Source organism: Marmota marmota, unplaced genomic scaffold (assembly GCF_001458135.2).
Source record: "Marmota marmota marmota unplaced genomic scaffold, marMar, whole genome shotgun sequence".
NCBI classification, from domain to species: Eukaryota; Metazoa; Chordata; class Mammalia; order Rodentia; family Sciuridae; genus Marmota; species Marmota marmota.
Window position 1 is genome coordinate 961,808 of NW_025999913.1, and position 23,081 is coordinate 984,888.

The following is a 23,081-nucleotide window of genomic DNA, read 5'->3' on the forward strand; positions in this document are numbered from 1 at the left end:
ACTGGAATTACTAAAATACTTTCTAATTGGATTCCTCCTTTCCTCCTCTGACCCTCCAGAGTTTCTCTCCAGGAAGCAGCCAAGTGAACATTCTAAGACAAATTAAATCACATCTGTCACTCCTCCCCCTCAACTTACTGTCCAGCAATTTTTAATGCAATTCAAATTCCACAAGCTCTCTTTCTAGCTTTCCTACTCTCTTAATCACCCTACTGTCATTATACTGGAGTATTTGCTGCCCTCAGCAAGAAGCCAAATTTAAAATATAAGCCTATTTTAAAAAATCACTAATATATATGCATAACAGTGAGAAAGGGTAACTCCAAACGTTAATTCGCAATATTGCAAAACTGAAACAATCTGGAAATCTAGTAATAAGGGAAATGGTGAAGATATAAAAAAATGTTTTCTTGAAACCAGAATTACATAAAAGTTGAATACTTTACACGTAAAAGCAGACTGTCACGTTTTACATGAAAGCAAGACAATTTAATATTTCATATGAAAAAAAGCCAAACAAGCGAACATATTAATGTTGGTTCAATGTGAGGAATGGAGGGTGGGTTTTTTCCTTTTGCTTTGTATGATCTTCATAATTGCACCAGACCTGCTTCAAAAACATAAAGCTAAATTACATCCTTATGGACTAAAGAAAAAAATCCGTGTTAATATTTTGTAATAAAGGAGAAACAGTCCAGCGTGTCCACGCAAATAGCTCCTAATTTTAGGACTAGGTCTAAACTAGACAGGTTAAGGTATTATCTAAATAGGGATCTACAGTCTTTTAATTGACATCTGGAGACTATAGATGGGCCAATACATTTCTTCAAAGGATTTTATGATATTCGTTATTTTAGTTTGTAGCCTTTGTTACAAACTAAATGAGCCTATCGAGGGCTTATTGAAGTTGATGATGGCAACGTATCTCAGAGGGTGCAAATTTAATCCCTTTCCACGCGAGGAACACAATTAAAAATATTTTCAAATTATTTCTGTTTTGTGCATCGTTTGGAATAATGCTTAAAAGGAAGCAAGCAAAGACGGTAGGAAAAAAAAAATCGACATGTTCACAAATGCACACTTGTCCCCAACACCTTATATCCAAGCCAGTAAATTTTTTGTATTGTTTGTCGACGACGGGGCGCCAAGTGCTGTGGTTTCCATGGTCTCTGTTAGCAAACAGGGCTGGTCTCGGCTTTATCACACCGGAGGCGGTGGGGTCCAGCCGAGTCTGCCAGACAGAACCCCGGGCCAGGGCTGTTAACACCCACCTACTACTCGGTGCCGACAGGCGACTGCGGAAAAACAGCCTCACTGAGACGGTGGCAAGTGCGCCGCTGCCCTGAGGGGTAGAAGAGTACGGGCCGGGAACTCCGCGCGCGCGAGAAAAGGCATTAAGTAGGCGGCGGGCCGCGCTGGCACCAACGGAAAGAAGCAGGAAGCGCTCCGCGACAGCAGGGGGGCACAGCCGGAACCGTAAGTCGGGCTGCACATCAGATCCGTCCACGCCGGCCCAAAGACGCTAGCACGCATGCGCCTCCCTAGACCTCGGAAGGCTTCCGGGGGTCTATTTCCGCCGCTGAGCTGTCTGTTCCTTCCTCGCCGGCCGGCTTAAACGGCGCCTACGGGGGGTTGCTTTCGGGTACACGTGTTCCTGAGTTCCGAAAGAAATGCAAGAATAGAATGCTGGGCATAAGTCTGTCGCTTGTAAACGTTTGATGAATTAATAAATTAAGTTGATGTTTACTTTTAACTGTGGCTTAAAAAAAAAAAACTTTTCCAAAACAAAAAAGCAACGTAGTTTTGGGGGAGTCCCTGAAATCTTCGCATTTCACTCGCCCAAGTGATATTACCAAGCAACTATAGTTGGTGAGGAAGTTTTAAAGAAAGTTTTTGCCAGTATGTTCTTACATGTTTTTTCTTCTTTAAAAATTTGGTTTGAGGAAGTCTGGAACTGGCTTCAAAATCACAATCTAGCATCAAATATAAACTTGTGTGCTTGTTCTTCTCCCCCACTTATCCTGTCCTATCAGGATGCTTAGTCTCCAAATTAAACATTTCCAAGACCAAAAGGGGACCTGGGAGACAATTCACATCATGGTTGAGAAAAGTAAAACCGGCCTATGAGCCCTCCACTAATCAAACAGCAACAAGGAAGAGACAAAAATATTATTTATTCACCCAACTTTGGGCCCATAGTGAACCAGCTCTGGGAACCGCGCACACGAAAAGAATAACCCACTCCCTTTGTTTCCCTCGCCAGCAAGTTCCGAGAACTGCTCCGTTACAACATTGACCGCAGATCAAGCCCGGCAAATCACTCGCCTTTAGTTTCAACGGGCACCGCCCCCACGGGCCCGGAAGTTACGTCACGACGCTCCGTACTCCGTCCCCGGATGTAGGGTTTTATATCCGGATTCTTAGCGCGGAGTTAAGAGTACCGCTTTCCCCTTCGCGCGTTGCACATGCGCTACGGCTTTTTTTCACCCCCCCATTTCCACTTCCACTAGCTTCCACCGTCCGGGGAACCGCAGCTAGTGCCGCCGAGGAGTCAGGAAGTTCAAGATGGCTGCCGCGGAGACTCAGTTGCTGCGGGAGCAGCCAGAGTAAGTAGTCTCTGTTAGTGGGCTGGAGGCCGGAACCCGGGGAGCCGCGGAGTGGGAAACCGTGGAGACCTGCACGGACCGGCGGGAAAGTTCAGGCCTAAACGGCGAGAGCCAAACTTTGCGTTTCTGCGAGTGATTCGTTGTGGGGCGGGAGGCGTGGAGAGCAAGGCTGGCGGCCTTCGAGCTTCGCTTTCCCAGAGGCCGCGGCTGTTGGGGCAAAGGCGGCCGCGGCCTGTCGCGCGTCGTTGCCCCGGGAGGCGAAGGCGCGAGCGGCCTCTACAGGTCCGGTGCGTGTGGCGGCTGCCAAGGCTCTGAGGTTGCGCCTTCCGACTCCTCTCCCGGGGACAGAGCCTAGGTCTCCTGTCTGAGCACTCGGCGGCATGGTGTTGGGGACTCGAGGGGCAGTGGAGTCAGGCGGGGCAAACCTTCAGTCTTTTCTTCCGCATATAGTTCCTCGCCTCGTCCTACTTCTGTCAGTTTTAGGACCGAAAAGGATCGAGAAAGGGGTGCTAGGGTCGCACTCTTTGACCGTCCCAGAACTGGCCCTGGCTAGCCTTAAACCTTCTCTCTCTACCCAGAACTTTTATTGCAGCAGCCACCTCCGTTTTGTTTTTTTCTTCCCCTGCCTATTGGCAACTTGCAAACTTGAGGCAAAGTAAGATCGAGGCCTGCTTTTTGGTTTGGGGGTTTGTTTTTTGTTTTTGTTTTTGCCGGATTTTAGAGCCTCTCTTTAGGAGGACGAATGAAAGAAGAGTGGGATTTGCAGCTAACTGCTTACAAACTGAACTGTACTTCTGTAGTTAAGCTAGTGTAAGAATCCTTGCAACCGTGTGAAAACATACTTAAGCAAATCGTTGCTTAACTAAAAGCAGTATTCTGTTTTTCATGTTTATACTGGGAAAACTTAAAACAAGAACCTAAAAGAGTGGATTTTAAAACAATATTCCTGTAGCAACCCTCTTTTGCATCTATATTATTTGTTTCCATCCATCTTAGGAAAGAGGTAGGTATACCCTTCCAGCAACTTGCGAAGGGGGAAAGTTTTGCCACCAAACAATCCGACACTTCTTTGCTGTGCAGCCAGTTCTGGGCTCCTTAGTCACTTGATTTTCTCAGCTAGATGGAGAATTGAACTATTTTATTCCAGGCATTTGAAAATTGCATTTTGCCCCCATAATATGACTTAGCAGAGAAAAAACGGACTCTAAAAGTTTTAACTAGACTTACAGCTTCTTGTTGTTTTTCAACGAGTAAACTGTGGCACAATTAGAATACAAATCTTATGCTGTATAGCATTTTGAGGAGTGAGTCAGCTATATTTCATTTACATATTTGAATAATACTTGATTTTAATAATATATACCCTTTGTTTAGTCCCTTGCACTGTAAATAAGCTGAGATAGTTTTGAGTTTCCCCTACCTTCTATACATAATGCTTTGTGTAAATGAAATATTTAGTCTATATGTGTCCTACTTTCACTAATTTGAAAATAGTTAAAATAACATTTTGATGTGAAAGCACCTACTATGCTTGGTGATCATGGTGAGTGTTCAGGTATAGCATCTAAACAGTTTTATAGTTAATGAAATGTATTCAAAATGGAAAATTTAGAATGAATAAATACAAAGAAGGGGTTAACTCAAAGGTTTTTTAAGTAGTGGCTTTTACATTGTTAGACTCTTAAATTCAAGCTTTTTAAACTTATTTGCATAAACCAAAGATAAGATGTTCCTCAAAGCATTGAACAAACTTATTTAATTCATGTAAAACCTAAATGAGAGTAGATACTGTTATTTTCCATGTTTTTACAGATGATGAAACTGGAGCACAGAGTAACTTGCCCTAAGTCACACCAAGCAACAAACTCATTTAAACCTTGGCAGTCTGGTTCTAAAACACCGTTCCTAGTTATTGTATTGTCTGGCCTTCCATTATACATTGTGGCTCCTTTTAAAATTACCTTTAAGGTTTTCAAATCATTTTTACTTCTTGTCAGTGTCTCAGAAAGATCCATAGGAAAGGTGGCAGGTGGTGCTGGGCATTAAAAACAGGGTCTTAGTGCCTATTAAACAATATCCTCCTCTACTGACCTGCATCCCAAGCCAAAAATGATTTTTTGCTGTGACATTTCTAACTTAATGAAACTTAGATTCCGAAACTTGATTTGCAAGAGGTGTTTGTGTTAAGACTGGTCTTTGGGATTACATCAGTATTAATTCTGAATCAGAGGTGTTTCATTTTGTCAAGAGAAACAGATTTAATTACTTGTTTTTTCTTTTTTTTTAAACTGTGGCCTTCACTTTGTTTACCATTAAAAACATTTTTAAGAAAAATTTTCAAGCTTAAAAACTGTTCCATTTATGCACAGAATTAATGAGTTCTGTGTGTTTCCAAAGCTGAATTGAATGCTTCCCAGATAATTCATTAACACTAATCTCTAGAAAATACATGTGAAAGGGGAAGTAAAAATAAAAACAATGATTTGGTAGTTAGTACTTTATGTTATTTTGAAATTGTTCCATCACTGTTTTTATTGGATAAAGCTTAAATACTGTTAAAATACCCCAATATTGTCTGCACTTCCAATTCATCTTTACTCTCAAATGATGTGATTCAAAGTATGTTACCTAGAACTTAATAAGTTCTCAATAAGTATTTGTTTTATGCCAGACCTGTTGTGGACAGGTTGGTATGCATATCCACCTGCTAAGTGTTTAAAGTTTAATTGGAAAATGTAAATACAAAGCATAAATTTATTTTGTGGAATTTATATAGTGGATATTGTCAGTGTTAATGTCCAAGACCATCAGTTTTCTTAACAAGGGAACTTTTCCCAAGACTTTAGAAGAAAATTGTTGATAATGAGCCTGATTCAGCTGCCTTAGCACAAGCTCATTGTATATAATATGCCATGCCACTGTCATGCTGAATTCAGACTACCTTTTTTGTGGAACTGGAAAAAGGAATGGAAACCAGGGCATTGTGCATTCTAGGCAAGCAAGCACTTAAACACAGAGTGTAATTCTTGTTTTCTATGAAATTTGCTTTAAGAGATCAAATGAGGAGGGCGACAGTTTGCCATATGCATAGGCCAATACAAGAGAATGCTAGGATTGATTATTATGGTTAACAAATAATCAAAGGTAGTCCTTCAACCTCCTGGAACTTGGAAACCTCATCTATCACATGGAGAGACATTTCATTATTTTTTGACATAATAATATTCAATAAATTACAGTAGAAACTGAGGTCACTGATGGAAATTGTTCTTATGGAGAGGGGCATCATGATATAAATCCTGATTCCCAGAAGCACTAGGAACTAAATTTCTACCTTTCTCTCTATGGGCAAACTTTTTAAGAATTTTGAATTGAAATCAACTAAGACTTTTGTAAATTAACTGTAGAAAGCATTAAAAAAAAGATCAAAAAGCAAACTTGTCTTTGGGGAAGGGGTGACTATATAAATCAGTTTAGTATTCTACATTAAATAGGTGAACATGTATTATATCTGTGCATTCTGAGGTTGGGGTTGGGCAGACCTGACTGAGAAACTGCTGATATAACTTAACAAGAGCAAAATCTTAGCTTTCAAGGAGTTTGTTAAAGTAAAAAACAGCTTTAGTTTGGTGAATATAGCTTTTGCAGGTTGTTCTAGAGTACCTGCTGTAGGTTAAATCATCTTCTAGGTTCTAGGGATAGAGCAATGAACTAAGTAGATCAAAAATTCTGAAGAAAAGAGTATCCATCAAGAAGTAGATTAGGAATGGTGGTGGTTATTGTAGAGAAAATTTAAGCACAGAAAGGGAGTATGTGTGGGATGGGAACTGCAACCAAAATGGAGTTGGGCAGACTTAACTGAGAAAGTAACATTTCAGCAGATACCTGGGTAGACAAAAGGAACAGGTCATACTTGTATCTGAGGAAAGCATTGCTGGAAGGAGACAACGGCAAGTACAAGTACCAAGGCCCTGAGGTGAGAAAATACTTATTGTTCAAGTAAAGCAGTTTGACAGGATGAATGCATGAGGGGAGTAGTAGATTCAAGACTTGGGGAGGTGGGGCAGTAGGATAAGGCCTCACAAAGGATTTTAGTTTTACTGTGAATAAGATAAGCATTAAGTTATATGAAGAGTAGCAACATAATCTGACATTTTAAAAGCATTTTCAATCAATTGGTGGAGCTTCTGACTGGCAGAATAAGCCTTCTAACTGGGTTGTTGTATGTGTGGCCTTAGACAAGTCCCTTAAACCTTCTCAAAGTCATATCTGTCATGTGAAAAGACATTTCTTGAGTACTTAGTTTGACAACCTTTTATAGTGTGAATGTTTCTTGTTGCAGCAAAATTGATTTATCTGTAGTATTATTTCCCCAGTTTTCACAATTGAGGACAATGAATCATAGAGAAGCAACTTACCTAAGGTTACAACAGTTATGTCATGTTAGAACATTTTTAACCAGGTAGTTTGACTATAGAATCCATGTTCTTTGATAACTTATAACATTCAGAGTAACTGCCTTGTCTGCTCCACATAGTTATGTGAATAAATAAATGTATGTATCCAGTGTCTACTCACTTACATCAGCTTGCTTTTGTAACACTTTGGAGTTCATATTAAGTAGGATTGTAAACCTCACAATACCATTTTAGATAGATACTGTTATTTTCTGCAATTCATAAATGAGATACCTAAGGATTGATCCTTACCAAAGCCTCACAATTAGTAAGTTGTAGAACTAAGATTTTAACCTAGGCATTTTGGCTCTAGAGACTGTTTAATCTTCTCAGCTATCTTTTATCTGGAAGACATTTGGAGAGTATCTAGGTAGTTTGATTTCAAGCTTAGTGACTAGAATTATGTGCCTGACAACCATTCTTGATCTCTAAAAAGTTTCTCCATAATTTGAATTAGTCTAATATTTTCAGACATTTCCCCTGTAAGTCAAGGTTTAGGAAAAAAGACATATACCCCATCTTCTGGATTGTAGGATAAGAGATTTCTGGGGAAAGGAGATGGATGGCTGTGTATCCTGTATCAGGAACAAAGTTGAAATGTTTCTGGATCTTCTACTTATATCTTTGATTCTTTTTTCTTCTGTAAAAGAGCAGTGTTGGCGTTTTGTTGTTGTGTGTACTGCATTTTCTTTTTCCAGGTCTTTGAGGAAAAAATGATGATCCAGAGAACACTAGTATTTCTCCTTTATTTTCTCATACTCCATTAGAGTTGGCCCAGGTTAAAACCTGATGTTTTATCATAGGACACAGCTTCCTCTGCATATCTGTCACTACTGTTTGCTTTCCTATATTCTGGTACCAAAGATGGAGATTGGCAAAGAATAAAAGTTCTTTGCATTTGATGTCTGGTGGTGGCTGTGTGTTCTCCACTGCACTCCCCCATTGTCATCTAATAACTTCTCAGTCATATCTCCATTTTCCACACCTTTACAGCCACCCCATGTTTATTGAAGACTGAGACCTGACTGGAGAACCACACTCTATACCTAACTCCTGCTGTAATTCTCAGAAATGTCAGTGCCTTAATAAACAATCCCACCAGCTGCCTAGTCTTGCAGTTCCTGGGCCTCTGCGACTCTAGGACTCTAGAGAGCCTTTAGTTCTGTCTCAACCTCTCACTCCCAAAATCAACTTATTTTGTCTCCTGGAATTGATCAACTTGGAGATCTTGGCTTCTCTTAGACCATGTTCTTCCACAAGTCTGATGTCCTAGTCACATTGATCTGTTTATAGTTTGCTGTGTATGATTAAGTTTTTTGCAACTTTTCTCTCTGAAATTCTTTTTAATTCACTTTTTTTTAGAACAGTGATACTTAGCTTTTATTTTTAAATCCACATTTCTTCTCAGTTAACAGCTTTTCTCTTTCTTCAAAGTCCCTACTTAATAAATCACTTTGGGTTTCTTTTCTGTGATCTACAAAATACACCCCTGACTATTTCTAAAAATGAGTTTAAGTGATCCTTCAGTGTTTCCCCACTAATGCCTTTATTTGTGCCTTCATCATTGCAGTCCCTCAGTGTATTATGGTTTTGTATATTATTGTTTTGTATATTATTGTTTACCTGATACCTAGCTTAATGCGTACTGTGGTGATCTTTTTTTTTTTTTTTTTACTACAAGTTGGCTCAGTAGTGCATACCTTGTAATCCCAGCTTCTCAGCTGTCTGAGTTAAAAGGATCACAAGTTCAAAGCCAGAGTGGGCAACTTAGACGCTGCCTAAATTTTCTTGAGACAGGGATATAGCTTGCCACTGGGTTCAATCCCCAGTATCACCTCCCACCCCCTGCCAAAAAAAAAAAAAACCTCAAGATTTGCTGAATAAGCTTGTGAGCTCTTAAAACAATTTTGGCTCATTGGTACAGAGTTTTCAGTCTGGGATCACTTGGCCCCTCCCTGTGACTTGGGGTGGAGGGTGAGGTGGACAAACCTGCTTACCTTGAGGCTGCCAGGAGGGACAGAGAGTTGCTGGGGACAAAATAAACCCTTCAAAGGCATTCCCCCAGTGATCTAATTCCTCCAACTCAGCCTACCTCCCAAAGTTTCCCCTACCTCCCAGTAGCACCAGCAGCTGGGAACCAAATCTTCAACATGTGAGCCCTTGGAAGACATTGCCGATTCAAACTGTAACAGAATATATCATTTGAAGCCTTGACAAAATAATCCATATCTTCCTCTAAAAATAGTGTGATGTCCTGAATCCAGTTTAAAGTTTTGTTTTGGATCTTATTTTAGGATATGATTTATTATGGAATCACTTTAAAGGGGAAAGTTAAGTATAGCATTTAGTAGGGTTGGTGTGTTAGTTATATTTTATAAAAAGAATGTTTTGAATTTAGGGTGGGCTTATCAGGGCATAACCCCATCATAAGTCAAAGAGCATCTGTAATACTGTTGAACCATGTAGTTAACCTGGAATTACTAAGCACTGTGGGCATAATAAATTTAGAATCAAACTCTTAAACCCAGTACAATTCAAACATGTAAGCACAAAATTTCCCTTGGCTTTGTTTTGGTTTTGCATAGCACCTGATAATATGAACATAGTTTGAGAAACCAATGTCTCATTTGGAAATCAGAAAGATTAAATAATTTGAACAAATATTGAGTCAAACCATATAAAATTGCTTAAACTAAAGTGTAGTTGATTTGTAAAATGTTCTTTAATGTCACATAGTTGCTTTGTGGCAGCTAAGGTCAAGAGTCCTCACTCCTGGTTAGTTTTCTTTGAAGTTTTAACCCTTGGGGATATTATACTGCCAACATCAGCAGTGTACATTGATTGTTTATTTTGGGACCAGCTCATTATTGGCTCGAGATATTTTTTTCAGGATGTGCAAGGGTTGATTGGGTGAAATATGCTCAAAACAAATGACCTGTTAGATTTATTATAGAGGAAGTTTTCTGAACTTCAAGTTGGAAAAGGAGATTTGTCTCCCAATCTACCCCATTATTTGTTTGCTCTAATACTTTGTGGATGCAACCATGAGCAACAAGTTAAAGAAAAAATAGAGAAATAAAATGTGTTTCCTGCATTTACAGGCTGGAAGATGCTGATAATTCTGAAAAGAGTATAAATGAAGAAAATGGAGAAGTATCAGAAGACCAATCTCAAAATAAGCACAGTCGTCACAAAAAAAAGAAACATAAACACAGAAGTAAACATAAGAAACATAAACATTCCTCAGAAGAAGACAAGGATAAAAAACATAAACATAAACATAAACATAAGAAACACAAAAGAAAAGAAGTTATTGATGCTTCTGACAAAGAAGGTATGTCCCCAGCAAAAAGAACTAAACTTGATGATTTAGCTTTGCTTGAAGACTTGGAAAAGCAGAGAGCCTTGATTAAAGCTGAACTTGACAATGAGTTAATGGAAGGAAAGGTCCAGTCTGGGATGGGGCTCATTTTACAAGGTTATGAGTCTGGCTCTGAAGAAGAAGGGGAGATTCATGAAAAGGCAAGAAATGGAAATAGATCTAGTACTAGATCTTCAAGTGCAAAAGGTAAACTTGAACTTGTGGACAATAAAAATAGTACAAAAAAAAGAAGTAAAAGCAGATCCAAAGAACGGACTAGACATAGGTCAGATAAAAAGAAAAGTAAGGGAGGTATTGAAATAATTAAAGAGAAAATAACTAGGAGCAAGTCAAAGGAAAGGAAGAAGTCCAAAAGTCCATCCAAGAGAAGTAAGTCTCAAGATCAAGCAAGAAAATCAAAATCCCCTACCCTTAGAAGGCGATCTCAAGAGAAAATTGGGAAGGCCAGATCTCCTAATGATGAGAAGATTAAAATTGAAGATAAAAGTAAGACAAAAGATAGGAAAAAATCCCCAATTATAAATGAAAGTAGAAGTCGTGATCGAGGTAAAAAATCCAGATCCCCAGTTGACTTACGAGGTAAATCCAAAGACAGAAGGTCGCGATCCAAAGACAGAAAATCAAAAAGGTCTGAAACTGATAAAGAAAAGAAGCCAATTAAATCTCCCTCTAAAGATGCTTCTTCTGGGAAAGAAAATAGGTCACCCAGTAGAAGACCTGGTCGTAGTCCTAAAAGAAGAAGTTTGACTCCAAAACAACGTGAAAAATCAAGAAGAAGTAGATCTCCACTTCTAAATGATAGAAGATCTAAGCAAAGCAAATCACCTTCTCGAACTCTGTCTCCGGGTAGAAGAGCCAAGAGCCGATCCTTAGAAAGAAAACGAAGAGAACCCGAAAGAAGACGACTTTCTTCTCCGAGGTAATGTCTTTACAAAATATTAATGCTTTTTATCGATATGCTGTATCTTAAATGGAAAGTAGAACTTAAGGATAGTTAAAAATGAGGAAATCGTGAGTTCATGATTTTATAATCTAGTCCTGTCATTAGCATTTATGCTTTTGACAGTGAGATTGGGTATTTTTTTTTCCAAATTCTTGGTTTAATTTAGTATCTAATTTGCTAGGTCATTCATTTAAATCCACGTAATTTAACTACTGAATCTTCATGAGATTATCTAAAACTCATTTGGTGGGGATGGAAGATTAGATCACATTTTTAAATGAGGTAGAATCAGAAGCTATGTGATTATAGGATCACAGAACTAAATTTGGGGATGTGTGTAGGGAGATTCAGACCATTCTGAACTACTTTAGAAACTGGTTTTATTATTATCTGCTATATATTCAGTAACTGTATACACTTGCTGGCAAAGGTTTGCTTATTAGGAAAATGTTAGCTTATAAGAATATTAATTCCTAGCCATTTACTATATTCATATTAGTTTTTTATTGTATGGGTATCAGTATAATTTTAGAGTTTAAGTCATCACATTCTCAGAAATTTCAAGTGTTGTTTTCACAGTGCTTTTAGAGATACTTTTGATTCTTTGCTCTTCACTTCTAAGTGGTATGTTTTAATGAAATAGCCTCCCTTTAACTTTTTGTGTTGAAGCACGTATTAGTCTTGTTGATTGTCGTATTGAAAGTGTTTCTTAGTTATCCTGATAGTCTTTCAGTTTGAAGAGGCAATTCAATACCAGACCTGTGTATTTGAAACAGACAAAATGCTTTTAATTACAAAAGTTATATGTGCTAAAGAGAAATTCAAATAATGCAGAAACCCATAAGTTCTCTCCTCCATCCTTCTATAACCACTCCAACAATTTTGTACCTTCTAACCCGTTTTCTATGCAAATATAAGTGTTTTCTTATAAAAATGGAGTAATTATTTACATTAACATAGTATTCTTTTATGAATACTTCAGTGACATTACATATAGAATCTTTTTAATTCTTTATAATAACATGGTATGTATTTCTCAGGGTATATGTACCCAAAGTATCCAGTTTTGTTGAAACTGATGAAAATTTAGATTGATTCACGTTTTTCACTGTTGTGTGCAAAGATCTTCATGGCTTATGTGTGAAGCTTCAGCAAATGATTCTGAGAAGTTGACTTGCAAAGTCTCCTGGTGTGTGCATTTACATTTTAGAAAGTCTTACTGCCAAATTTCCTTTCAGGAAAGTTAAACCGCCTTCTGCTTCCAAGACTATGCAGACAGTCCTTTTCTCCAAACCCTTATTAACTAAGAAATCATATAATTACCAGTTTGTCACCTTAAAAAGGGGAGGGGACATTTTAAATTTGAATGCCCTATCAATAGAGGTTAAGCATTTTTATTTTCATTGCATTTAAGCAAATAATTCTCCCTGACTGCTATATTCTTATCCTATCATTTACAGTTTTTAACTGGTCTTTGAAAAGAGTGTGTAAACAGAATATATATGAAAAACAATTTTTCACAGATGGCCCTATCAAGAAGTACTGCATTTCTGAATCAAAGTCTACTTTGCTTGTTTTGGCTAGATCAAAAAAAGATTCTTTTAGGTTCTGTATACCATGTCCAAACACGTAAGGCAGGTTGTGTTTTCATGTTTTTATCCAGGGGGAAATACTATAATGTTATTACTTGTGAAGACAAACCTATTTATAAGTTGTCCTGATTGTTTGGATTGACTAGTTCTATGCAAATCTGAAAGAAATGTTCAAAACCCAAAAAAATGAAGTTGCAGAAAGGCTTATAATAACATTGATATCATGTTGAACAGACTAAAACTTATGAGAAAGTTGATTTTGCATAGGAGAGGCTGAGGTATTTCCTCAATTTTGAGGTTTACCATTGTAAGATACTATTATACAAAATTGATATTAAAGGTAAAATTTTTAACTGCAGAAATGTCACGTTATAGAAATAAACTTCCAACTGAGGAAATGGAATGATATTACCCATTTAGGAAACTTTTGTTTGAGTTGTTAATTTGAAATTGTAATCAATGGCTTTATGAGTATGGATAGGCTTTAACATTCTTCAAATTGTGAGGCCTAGCAAACAGACTTTTATTGAATGTTTCGTAATACCAAAATGTCATTGTGGTCCTCAATTGAATTTAAGTTTTTATTTAAAACACATCAGTTTGTATCATTATCATTAGATTGATGTCTTAAGATATTCTTTATATGTAGAACAGATTCTTTTAGGTCGATTTGTTATTCTGTTAACTTGCATTTTTTCCCCTTAAGAACACGACCTCGAGATGATATCCTCAGTAGACGTGAAAGATCAAAAGATGCCAGCCCTATTAATAGGTGGTCTCCAACCCGAAGAAGAACAAGTAGATCTCCCATTAGACGAAGGTCGCGCTCCCCACTTAGACGTAGCAGATCTCCGAGAAGAAGAAGCAGGTCTCCTCGGAGAAGGTAAATATAATTAATTACATATGTTATTACTGATCAATTAACCTTTGAATGTTTTGAAGCTCCATTTAGCTCAGTTAAGTTTTCCTATAGAGCATTTTTCTCTGAAAATTTTTAGCTGAGATCCCATATTTTGTGTTTGCCAGAATGTGATGTTTCATAAACATTAATTTGTCTTTAATATAGTTTCCCATCAAATCATTGTTCATTAAAAATTCAGTCTTTTAAGGGCTGAGGATATAGCTTGGTTGGTAAAGTGTTTGCCTTGCATGCACAATGTCCTGGGCTCAATCCCCAGCACCACCAAAAAATATATATATATATTTTTTAAAAGTAGGACTTTCCCTTTTTTTAAAGAGAGCTAAATACTAAATGAGCTAGGTTTAAAGATCTTGGTGTTTTAGCTGACAGGCTCAGGGGGTGGTAAATAAGTACCTGAAGTTTCTTTTTATAATTATTATGTATAATTGACTCCTGAGGAGTTTTGGTCAAAAACCTATGTAATTCACTGTTAGAAAACCATTTTTTTTCTAACATACATGTAGTTAATCAAAAAGAATGTTTTTAAAGTAGGGAATCATGTTTTTAAATGCATATGTACATTAAACCATAGATGAACATTCACTTGCCAATCTTATAATATTTTTGATTGAATATGATTTAAAGACAACATATCCAAGGCTTGTATTTACATATCTCTGAAAATTTTTGTATACTATATTCCTGGATGTAGAAATACATGGTCTGAGAGTACTTTCGGACAGTGAGGGCTTTTTAATACCACCCTTACGCATAATTAATTATCTTCCACCCAATTTTATTGTATTTTGTATGCTTTAAGAGTCAGTGTAAGCATTATCCTGTGTTGATTGTTCCCTGCTGAGCAAATAGTGGTGGGAGGAGAGAAGAGGGGACCTTTCTTCTAATTCTCGTTGTTGACTTCTCCACATCATTCTCTATGACTGCTAATACAGTTATCCTTGTATTGCTTTCCTTCTGCCATCCTCTTGGTATTCCCTCTTTATTTCATGTGACTCCCGTGTGATCTTTTTCTAATCATTCCTGTGTTTTGATAACCCATCTTTAATAGCTTTGTGAGCACATAGAAGGGACATTTTTTGGAGCCTTTATCTCTAAAAAGTACCTTTTATTCTCATTGCTGATTTAGAAAGGAATAGAATTCCTGGTTGAAGTCATTCTTTGAGAATCTTTAAATCATTCTATTGATCTCTAGTTTTCAGTATTGCCCTTTAGAGCCTAATTCTGATTCCTGGGTGCTTTTTTTCTTTCTTCATCTTTAAATTTATAATAAATGTCTTGTTTTTTGTTTGTTTGGGGTTTGTTTTTGTTTTTTAACCTGGCATTTAACCATTAAGCCATATTGCCAGGTTTCTGTTCTCGTGACTAAAAGGCTCAGGGGTCACTCCAGATAAACTGGGCTAATTGAGCTGTGCAAAATAACCACACAAGAGACACAAATACCTTTTTCTTTTGGGTCGCTGTGACGGCTCCTCTGACCTTACGGGTCCGCAGGAAGAGAGAGAGCGAGAGCACGCGCTGACCCCTTTTATTGAGGAGAAGCTATTCAAATGAGGCAAGGGGTCAGTTTTCAGGGGGCTGAGTCTATCTTCATGATGTCCACTGTCAGCAGGTTGACTGACACCTGGGTAGGTCACACCCAAGGGCACATTAAGAGAAGGGGACATACACAAGGCACTTCCATGGAAGATTCTATCCTAAACAAGGCAAGGGATTATATTACATACAAAGGAACAGGTGAGCATAGCTCCACCCATGGGGCTGTAGCAAGACACACCCATGCATGAGACACCGACCCTCGAACCCAAGAAGGGTAGGGAAAGCTCTACCACATTTCTGTGACTGAGCGCCTCAGCACCCAGCAGGGGAGGTGACTCAGTCACTTGCAGGGTTGGTCTCCCACACCATATTCCCAGCCCTTTTTAATATTTTGAGACAGGGTCACACTAAGTTGCTTTGGGGCCTTGCTAAGTAGCTGAGGCTGGCAATCCTCCTGCCTCAGCCTTGGGATTACAGGCATGCACCACTGTGCCTGGCTCTCTCTCTTTCTCTCTTTTCTTGCTATTTGTTCACATTTTCATTTGAAGACTTTTCTCAGAAAGCTGCATCAGTCAGCGTTTTCTGTTCTAATTTCATAGTTAGACACTTAAAAAGCTGAATGGAAATTGTCTTCAACTGGAGAGTACCACTTCATGGTATCACTTTAGGAACTAGAGACTTTTTAAATACCAGTCTTTTCTCTGGGCCTAGTAAGTTTTTCAGAATTCTCTGACATCCTACATATAAACCTGGTACAGTAGAGTTCTGGTTCTTCATGATGTAAACTTTCTCTTCACCTCTGTTTTTGGTAAAGCACCACCAAGTGTCTTGTGTCAATTTTTATAACAACCTCAAAGTAAACTTTTTAAAAGTTTCTTTATTTTTTAGTGGTGGGGATTGAATCCAGGCCTTTTGTGTACTAGGCAAGTGCTCTACCACTGAGTATACCTAACCCTAACCCTATTACCAGCCCCAAGAAAATAAATCTCCCACCCCTGCTTTGGTACCAAGGAGTGAACCCAGGGACACTGTACTAATAAGCTATACCCCCAGCCCTTTTGTTGTTGTTCTTGTTATTGCTGTTGTTTGTTTGAGACATGGTCTTGCTAAGTTGTTGATAACTGATCTCATACTTGCAATCTTCTGCTTTAACCTCCCCAATCACTGGAATTAAAGGTACATGCCACTGTGCCCAGCAGGTATCTTAAGTATTCTGTCACATTATGAAGGGAGTGTTTGGCATTTTCCACTGAAGTGGGGAGGGGAATATACAAGAATCTGTTTCTATAGGCTTTCAACCAATTATTTCCAACTTTTACCTCGTACTCCATCCTTTAGAGTCTACGGAGTTCCTGGCCTCTTTAGAGTGTTATGCTCAGATTTGTCTCTGTCCTACTTTGTGTGTTTGAACTCATGGTCAACTTTATTTGATTTGTTACTCTTCCATTCAGTTTGCACATTTCAAAGCTGGGCATGATGACACATACCTATAATATCAGCTACTCAGGAGGCTGAAAAGGAAGGATCAAGAGTTCCAGGGTAACCTGGGCAACATAGTGGGACTCTATCTCCAAAATAGTAATGATGGTAATAATAATACCTAATTTGCACATTTGATGATTTTTCTTGGCATCTCTGCAATCATGTATTCACATTCTCTTTATATTGTGTTTATTGAAACATGCAATTTTTTAATATGTATTTTTTAAGTGTAGTTGGTCACAATACCTTTATTTAATTTATTTTTATGTGGTGCTGAGGATCAAACCCATTGCCTCACACGTGCTAGGCGAGTGCTCTACTGCTGAGCCACAACCCCATCCCCAAAACATAATTTGTATAAAATAAAAGTCACCTTCTTTTGTGTAGGTTGAGTATTGGCAGGCACATACAGTCACAGGGTAGAGAACATCTCCCTTAGTAGTCAGTCTCTTCCTTCATTCTAGCCCTGGGTAACCAGCTGTGTGTTTTCTGTTCCTATAGTTTCAACTTGGTTTTCCCAGAAAACCTTTTTTATATTTTTCATAAGCTTACATAATTAATCAGGTAGTTAAAAATGAGTATGATTAATAGCGTAAACAGCTTAGAGAATGGGGTTGACTTTTGGTAATCATACAATTCAACTGATGAGACCAGAGGAAAACATTTTTACTGTATTCATTGGTATGGATCATTAGCTTTCTGTGTACCACACAACCTTGGTACTATAAGAATACAAAGAAAGGCAGGGGAAGCCTCCGGTGGTCCTAGCGGGCTGGTACTCAGTGGGACGCAGAGAGAAAAGCAGGTGAAGTTGGTGGTTGGCAGGAGCCTGGCACCCTACTGATGGCCACAGCAACACAGGGACCCTCTGATTGGGTAGACACAATGCACACAGCTTCCAGAGAGATCAAAAGCTGCAGGGCCTAAGAAGGTGGAGCGCCAGGATGGACTTGCGCCAAAAGCCAGCGTGAGGCAGGCAAAGGTGCAAGCTGGGCAGCCACTGTGTGTAGTCAGTACACGCTCCCACCATGCAGCCAGGACAGCGCTGCCACACCCTCAACCATGCAGCCACTGCTGGCGCCTCTTCCACAGAGTGAGTTAGAAGATGTGCCCAGTTCTGCTGTGTGTTCCAGAGCCTTCCTGGAGAAGTGTCTCCTGTCGGGGTCACAGCAGCTGACAGCCCACCCACTGGCCACTGACGGAGCACCTCCTAGACCAAAGGATTTTCATTTGAAAGAAAGGAAGGAGGGAAGGGAGGACAATTCCCAGCTTCCCTGTTCCGCCCTCTCTTCTTAGACGGCCAGGCCATGCCATGACCAAGAAGGTGGCAATGTCCAGAAGAAGAGACTTTTCCTGGCAGCTCCACAGTGAGGATCATGGACTGAGTTTGTTCTGCTGGGGTTCATGCTTCCTACAAGCTTTCTAGGAGGCCTTATGCCGCAGCCTTTCCTCAGGACCAGAGGAGCCTCCAGTGTTCTCTGGCTCATAGGTTTGCTCCCACACTGCCCAGGCTCCAGCTGCCATAGCATAGTGCCTTCTGCCCTTGATGGTGATGGCCTTATGGTGTGGGGAAGGCACTAGGGCCAGCTGAGTTGCAGAGTTGGTAGTAGCAGATTCCCCAGTGGCATGCCAGTGCAACCCCATCCTCATCCCCACGTGATGGCTAGCGCCAGCGCCGGAAAACCCACCAACCAGGCTGTCTCTCCAGCACCTGAGAGCACCTTCATTAGGGCCAGCTCACAGCCACAGAAGCAGCTGGTGACTGCTACTACTATGAGGGCAAGTTACGACTGGTAGCTGACCTGCTTCTGCTGTCAAGCAAGGCTAATACAGTACTTTTCTAGGGCCCTGCCTCTTGTGCCGGTGCAAGTCCTTTGAGTAGTGCCAGGACACTATTGCATGTGTGAAGGGCTCTCCATTTTTACCCATGTGGTGCAGAAACAGCTTAACATGGGCCACTTTGGAAAAGACCAAGACAGTCAAGTAGAGCTGGTCAACCTGTTAGTGTTGCTGACCGAATGGTCAGCCCACACAACCTATCTGGCTGTGATGGCCACAGCAGTCTGCTCAGCCAGGCCTGGTGGACCGCTACCGAATAATGACACACTGTTGTCATGGGGTGGAGCAGGTATTACTAAAGCTGCTGCTGGAGGTGTCACAGGGCCTGTCACTCAACCTCAAATTCCTGATGGGCTCGTGCTCCATGGCAGTGGCTAGTGACAATTCACAGTACTACTGTTCACCTTCAAGGTGGGCGTCAAGTGCATGAGCACTAGCGCATTAGCACTGCTGGCCTGTGTACGCAAGGGGAAGGTGGCACCCAGTTAACTACTAGGCAGTCGTTGTGCGCTCTTCAGTGGGCCCCTGGTGTAGGCAGGGAGAACACTGGTGGGCTTTACCAGTGAGCTGTAGTTCCTGGGTCCGTGGCCGATGTAAGCACGGAGGCCAAGGTGGGGCAGACTGCCATCTTGGGTGGTTCCATGAGCTTGATATTGACCTGAGTGCTTCCAATCCAGTGCCTCAGGGATCTGACACTATACCCCAACGGGGTGCTAAGATGTGGGATCACAGTGTGAGGCTGAGGACTTCGGCCTGCACCGTGTCTGAAGGCTGTACCCTGCTGTCTCAGGTTTTAAGAGAGAGTCTTTGCTCAGGACTTTACTGCCAGTGAATTCCAATTCTATGAATTAGCAAATCCACCCCCCACATCCCTTCTTCCACCACCAGGCTAAAAGGAAGAAACTTATTTTCTGCCCCTCTCCATTTATACCTAAGAAATCATAGGTGAACACTCATCCCTGCCCCAATGTTAAATGCCCAAGAGGAATCTTCCAGAAGTCAGAGCCATGCACACAGCTCACAAACCCAGAAGGCCTACATAGGAGTGGGGAACAGAAAACTGGTAATCTGCTGATTGTGGTTTAACCCCTACACCCCACCTCCGTTCATCAACTGAATTTTGTTATTAATTGGGCAGGAGGGAGGTCATGGATTCATTTCTTTTTTTCTTATTCCTTTTTTGTTAATTTTTTTTTAAGCAGTCTCGTTAAATTAGGAGTATACTCAGTGTGGAAAGAATATTACTTTGCTGGGTGATTTAAAAATGGGGGAAAGCTACTGTGAGCATATTTTATATTAATTCTTTTTAATTATTATTTTCCTCTAACTTTTTAGTTTACACCACAGAGTGTTGTTACCCCAATGTCAGTTTCAAATTTTTATTTTGCATGTATTAGAGTATTTCATCTTTTAAAATATTATGTTTCTCAACATCAAAAAAAAGAATGCAAAGAGGGGCTGGGGATGTAGTTCAGTGCTAAAGTGCTTGCTTAGCATGCAAAAGGTCCTGGGTTCAATTCCTAGCACGGGGGTCGGGGGGAGGAATGCAAAGAAACATATTTATTCCTCATAGAGCTTAACATACAAGTCTTTGTTCATGAGAAAAAAAAAATTTAGTTTAAAATGTTTGCTGAGAACAGTAGCTAGTTCTGTTATGTCTAGTTACACTGATGTTGTTGTGATACTGTTATTTTTCTTAAATTACCTTTTTTTTAAGTAGATTATAAAGGAGTTTGGGGTTCATGATAAAATTGAGCAGAAAGTAAAGTTCTCTTATTTCTTCTCCCCACACATGTGCCTTCCCCCATTTTGACATTTTCAAAATATGTATATATCTTCTTTATCTTCAAATAGAGACAGAGGTCGTAGGAGCAGATCACGCTTGAGAAGGAGGTCTCGATCACGAGGTGGTCGCAGACGAAGAAGCAGAAGCAAAGTAAAGGAAGATAAATTTAAAGGAAGTCTTTCTGAAGGAATGAAGGTTGAGCAGGAGTCTTCATCTGATGATAAGTAAGAATAAAATTTAACCATAATTTTATTTTTCCTGTTTAGAGAAACTGTTTGACTAGAAAATTTAAGTGGCCACTTGATTATTTTAAGTGAATCAGTCATTTTTTCCTGAGTTAAAAGTTAACCTTTTGTGATGATTGGGCAAATTTATGGTGGAGGTGACGGTTTTCCAAATTTAGAAATGTCCACTTTGGCTGTTGTGAATTCTGGTCCATCATTTTATTGTGAGTCTTCCCTTTATTTTTATTGGGAATAATAGACATATTTGTCCTGCCAATCTGAGTTACCAGTTTTGGGGAAGAAATTGCTATACGAAATTTATGACATTTCATTTTATGTTAAGTGTTGCCTGCTTGGTATTTGGAGATAGCTGGTGGCAGGTAACAACCTTTTACAATGTAAAGATGGAGAAACTTTTCAATGACTAATAAAATAACAGAAACTAAGTTTTAAAACACACACTTGGTTGTCTAAATGGAATACCGTAAACATAAAACCAATTTAGTGCAGTAGTTTTCAAAAGGGGCTATTTACTTCCTTGGAGACATTTTGGCAATTGCTATCTAATGGCAGAAGGCCAGGGATACTGCATCTTCCAGTGCACATGCTAGTCCTCCACAAATTAATTGTCCATACCAAAAACAATAGCACTAAGGTTGAGAGACCTTGATGAAAGTTTGATAATTAAGAAAGTTGGGTAGGGAATGTGTGCTCAACATAGATCCTGATATCATCATAACAGTTGGCTTTTGTGTCTGCACAGCACATTTAGCAGTTAGGATAATGGAAAAGTTGCATTGAAAAGGATCAAAAAGCTGAGGAGGAGGTCTTTGGAGGGACAAGAAGGGAGGGAGGGCCAGGGACAGTATTCAATAATTGAGTCACATTACCTTTCAGATTACAAACAAGTGTTTGCATGTGTATTTTTTATATGAAAGGGACCAATACCTTTCATAAGCGTTGAAAGGGTTCTGTGACCCAGAAAAGGTCCTAGACCTCTTTGTTATAGGTGATAAAATTGAGTATCAGTGAGGTAAAATAAAGAAAGCCCTGAAAGAGCCAGTGGTGCTTTTTCTAAATTAGGGATCTTTCTTGTTCCCAGTTTGGGTACCACGAAATAAGTGAGAAGAAAATAGACAGGAAAGGTATATTACTAGCATTCCATATCAGAAAACTGACACAGTTGAAAAACAAGTAATGTGGCTTATGGCTTTTTTTGCTCTTAATGACATTTTCCAGCTATAATATTAAGACGTAAAAGAGTTATAGTTATAGAATATCTTAAGGATGTTTGAAAAACGTTTTTGGTGTTGTTTTTTTTTTTTAAGCCTCGAAGATTTTGATGTAGAGGAAGAAGATGAAGAAGCTCTAATAGAACAGAGAAGAATACAAAGGCAGGCAATTGTCCAGGTATGTGATTTTTATTTATTTATTTATTTATTTATAATCAGTTCTCTTGAGTAGTCACTGCTCTAGTGCAGATTTTTTACTTTAATAAAGAAATGACATCTGAAGAGGTCTTCAGAAAAGAAGCACACAAACTTATTGAGACTTGAAGGAGTTACTTTAGTTATTAAAATAGATGTTTCTCTTTATTATACATGGAATTTTGATATAAACTTCCTTTGTAAGACATGAGAATTTGAGGTTTCATTTTCTAAAAATGAACATAAATTCTAAATAGATTAGAGGAATTTTATTTAGCAAAAATAAATGCCTTTAACTGTAAAAGCAAACATTTTAATGTCTATAAAGTAATGGCAAGCTTTCTAGTGCAAATGTGGTTGTTTATGAAACATTTGAAAACTAATTTTAAGACTAGAGTGATAATAGGGTTGGGGATATAGCTCAGTTGGTACAGTGCTTGCCTTGCACACACAAGGCCCTGAATTCAATCCCCTGCACCACAAAGCAAAACAAACAAACAAAATAATAAATGGAGGAAGACTGGAGGGATGGAGAAAATTAAATGGGAAAAGGGTGTTATTCGCAGATCGTGATAAAGTCCTTCATTGATGAGATTTGCTACCATAGAAAACTCTTAGTTTCTTGTTGGCTAGCCTTAGATAAAGCTATGTACAGTAGGTCATTTGTGGGCGTCAGTCCTTCTACAATGCCTTCTCTCATGACAGATGACAAAAAGAGAGCTACTATGATAGCCCTTATCTCCAGTCCTTGGGGCCAGAGGTGCTTCAGAACTTAGAAATTTTTGCATTTTAGGAAGGTAATATGGTGCATCTGTGTATATCATTTAGCACCTCAGTGACATCTGAAGTGACCCATGATTATTACATTAGTATTTCTAAAATGAG

General features: G+C 39.2%; 1 protein-coding gene, 1 long non-coding RNA gene and 1 pseudogene across 17 annotated transcripts in view; 2 read left to right on the top strand and 1 right to left on the bottom strand.

Moving 5' to 3' along the window:
* Nucleotides 1–467: 467 nt before the first annotated feature.
* Nucleotides 468–2,216, bottom strand: LOC125615564. The gene is made up of 2 exons (XR_007346179.1): nucleotides 1,272–2,216; nucleotides 468–607 (listed from the first exon to the last, which is right to left on the bottom strand). It is a non-coding gene; the product is annotated as an uncharacterized LOC125615564 (long non-coding RNA).
* Nucleotides 2,217–2,425: 209 nt separating this feature from the next.
* The window catches only part of Prpf4b (pre-mRNA processing factor 4B), a 39,575-nt gene continuing 18,919 nt past the window's right edge, over nucleotides 2,426–23,081 (top strand). For all 16 annotated transcript variants that reach the window (XR_007346173.1, XR_007346175.1, XR_007346174.1 and 13 more), the window contains exons 1-5: nucleotides 2,426–2,606; nucleotides 10,165–11,364; nucleotides 13,687–13,863; nucleotides 20,614–20,769; nucleotides 22,098–22,179. Coding sequence is in view for 1 of the 16 variants with exons in the window: in XM_015493972.2 (XP_015349458.1) it covers nucleotides 2,566–2,606; nucleotides 10,165–11,364; nucleotides 13,687–13,863; nucleotides 20,614–20,769; nucleotides 22,098–22,179 (1,656 nt within the window). In the remaining 15 variants the exon portion in view is untranslated. The remainder of the gene's footprint in view (nucleotides 2,607–10,164; nucleotides 11,365–13,686; nucleotides 13,864–20,613; nucleotides 20,770–22,097; nucleotides 22,180–23,081) is intronic.
* On the top strand, nucleotides 15,666–20,687 carry LOC125615563 (annotated as a pseudogene).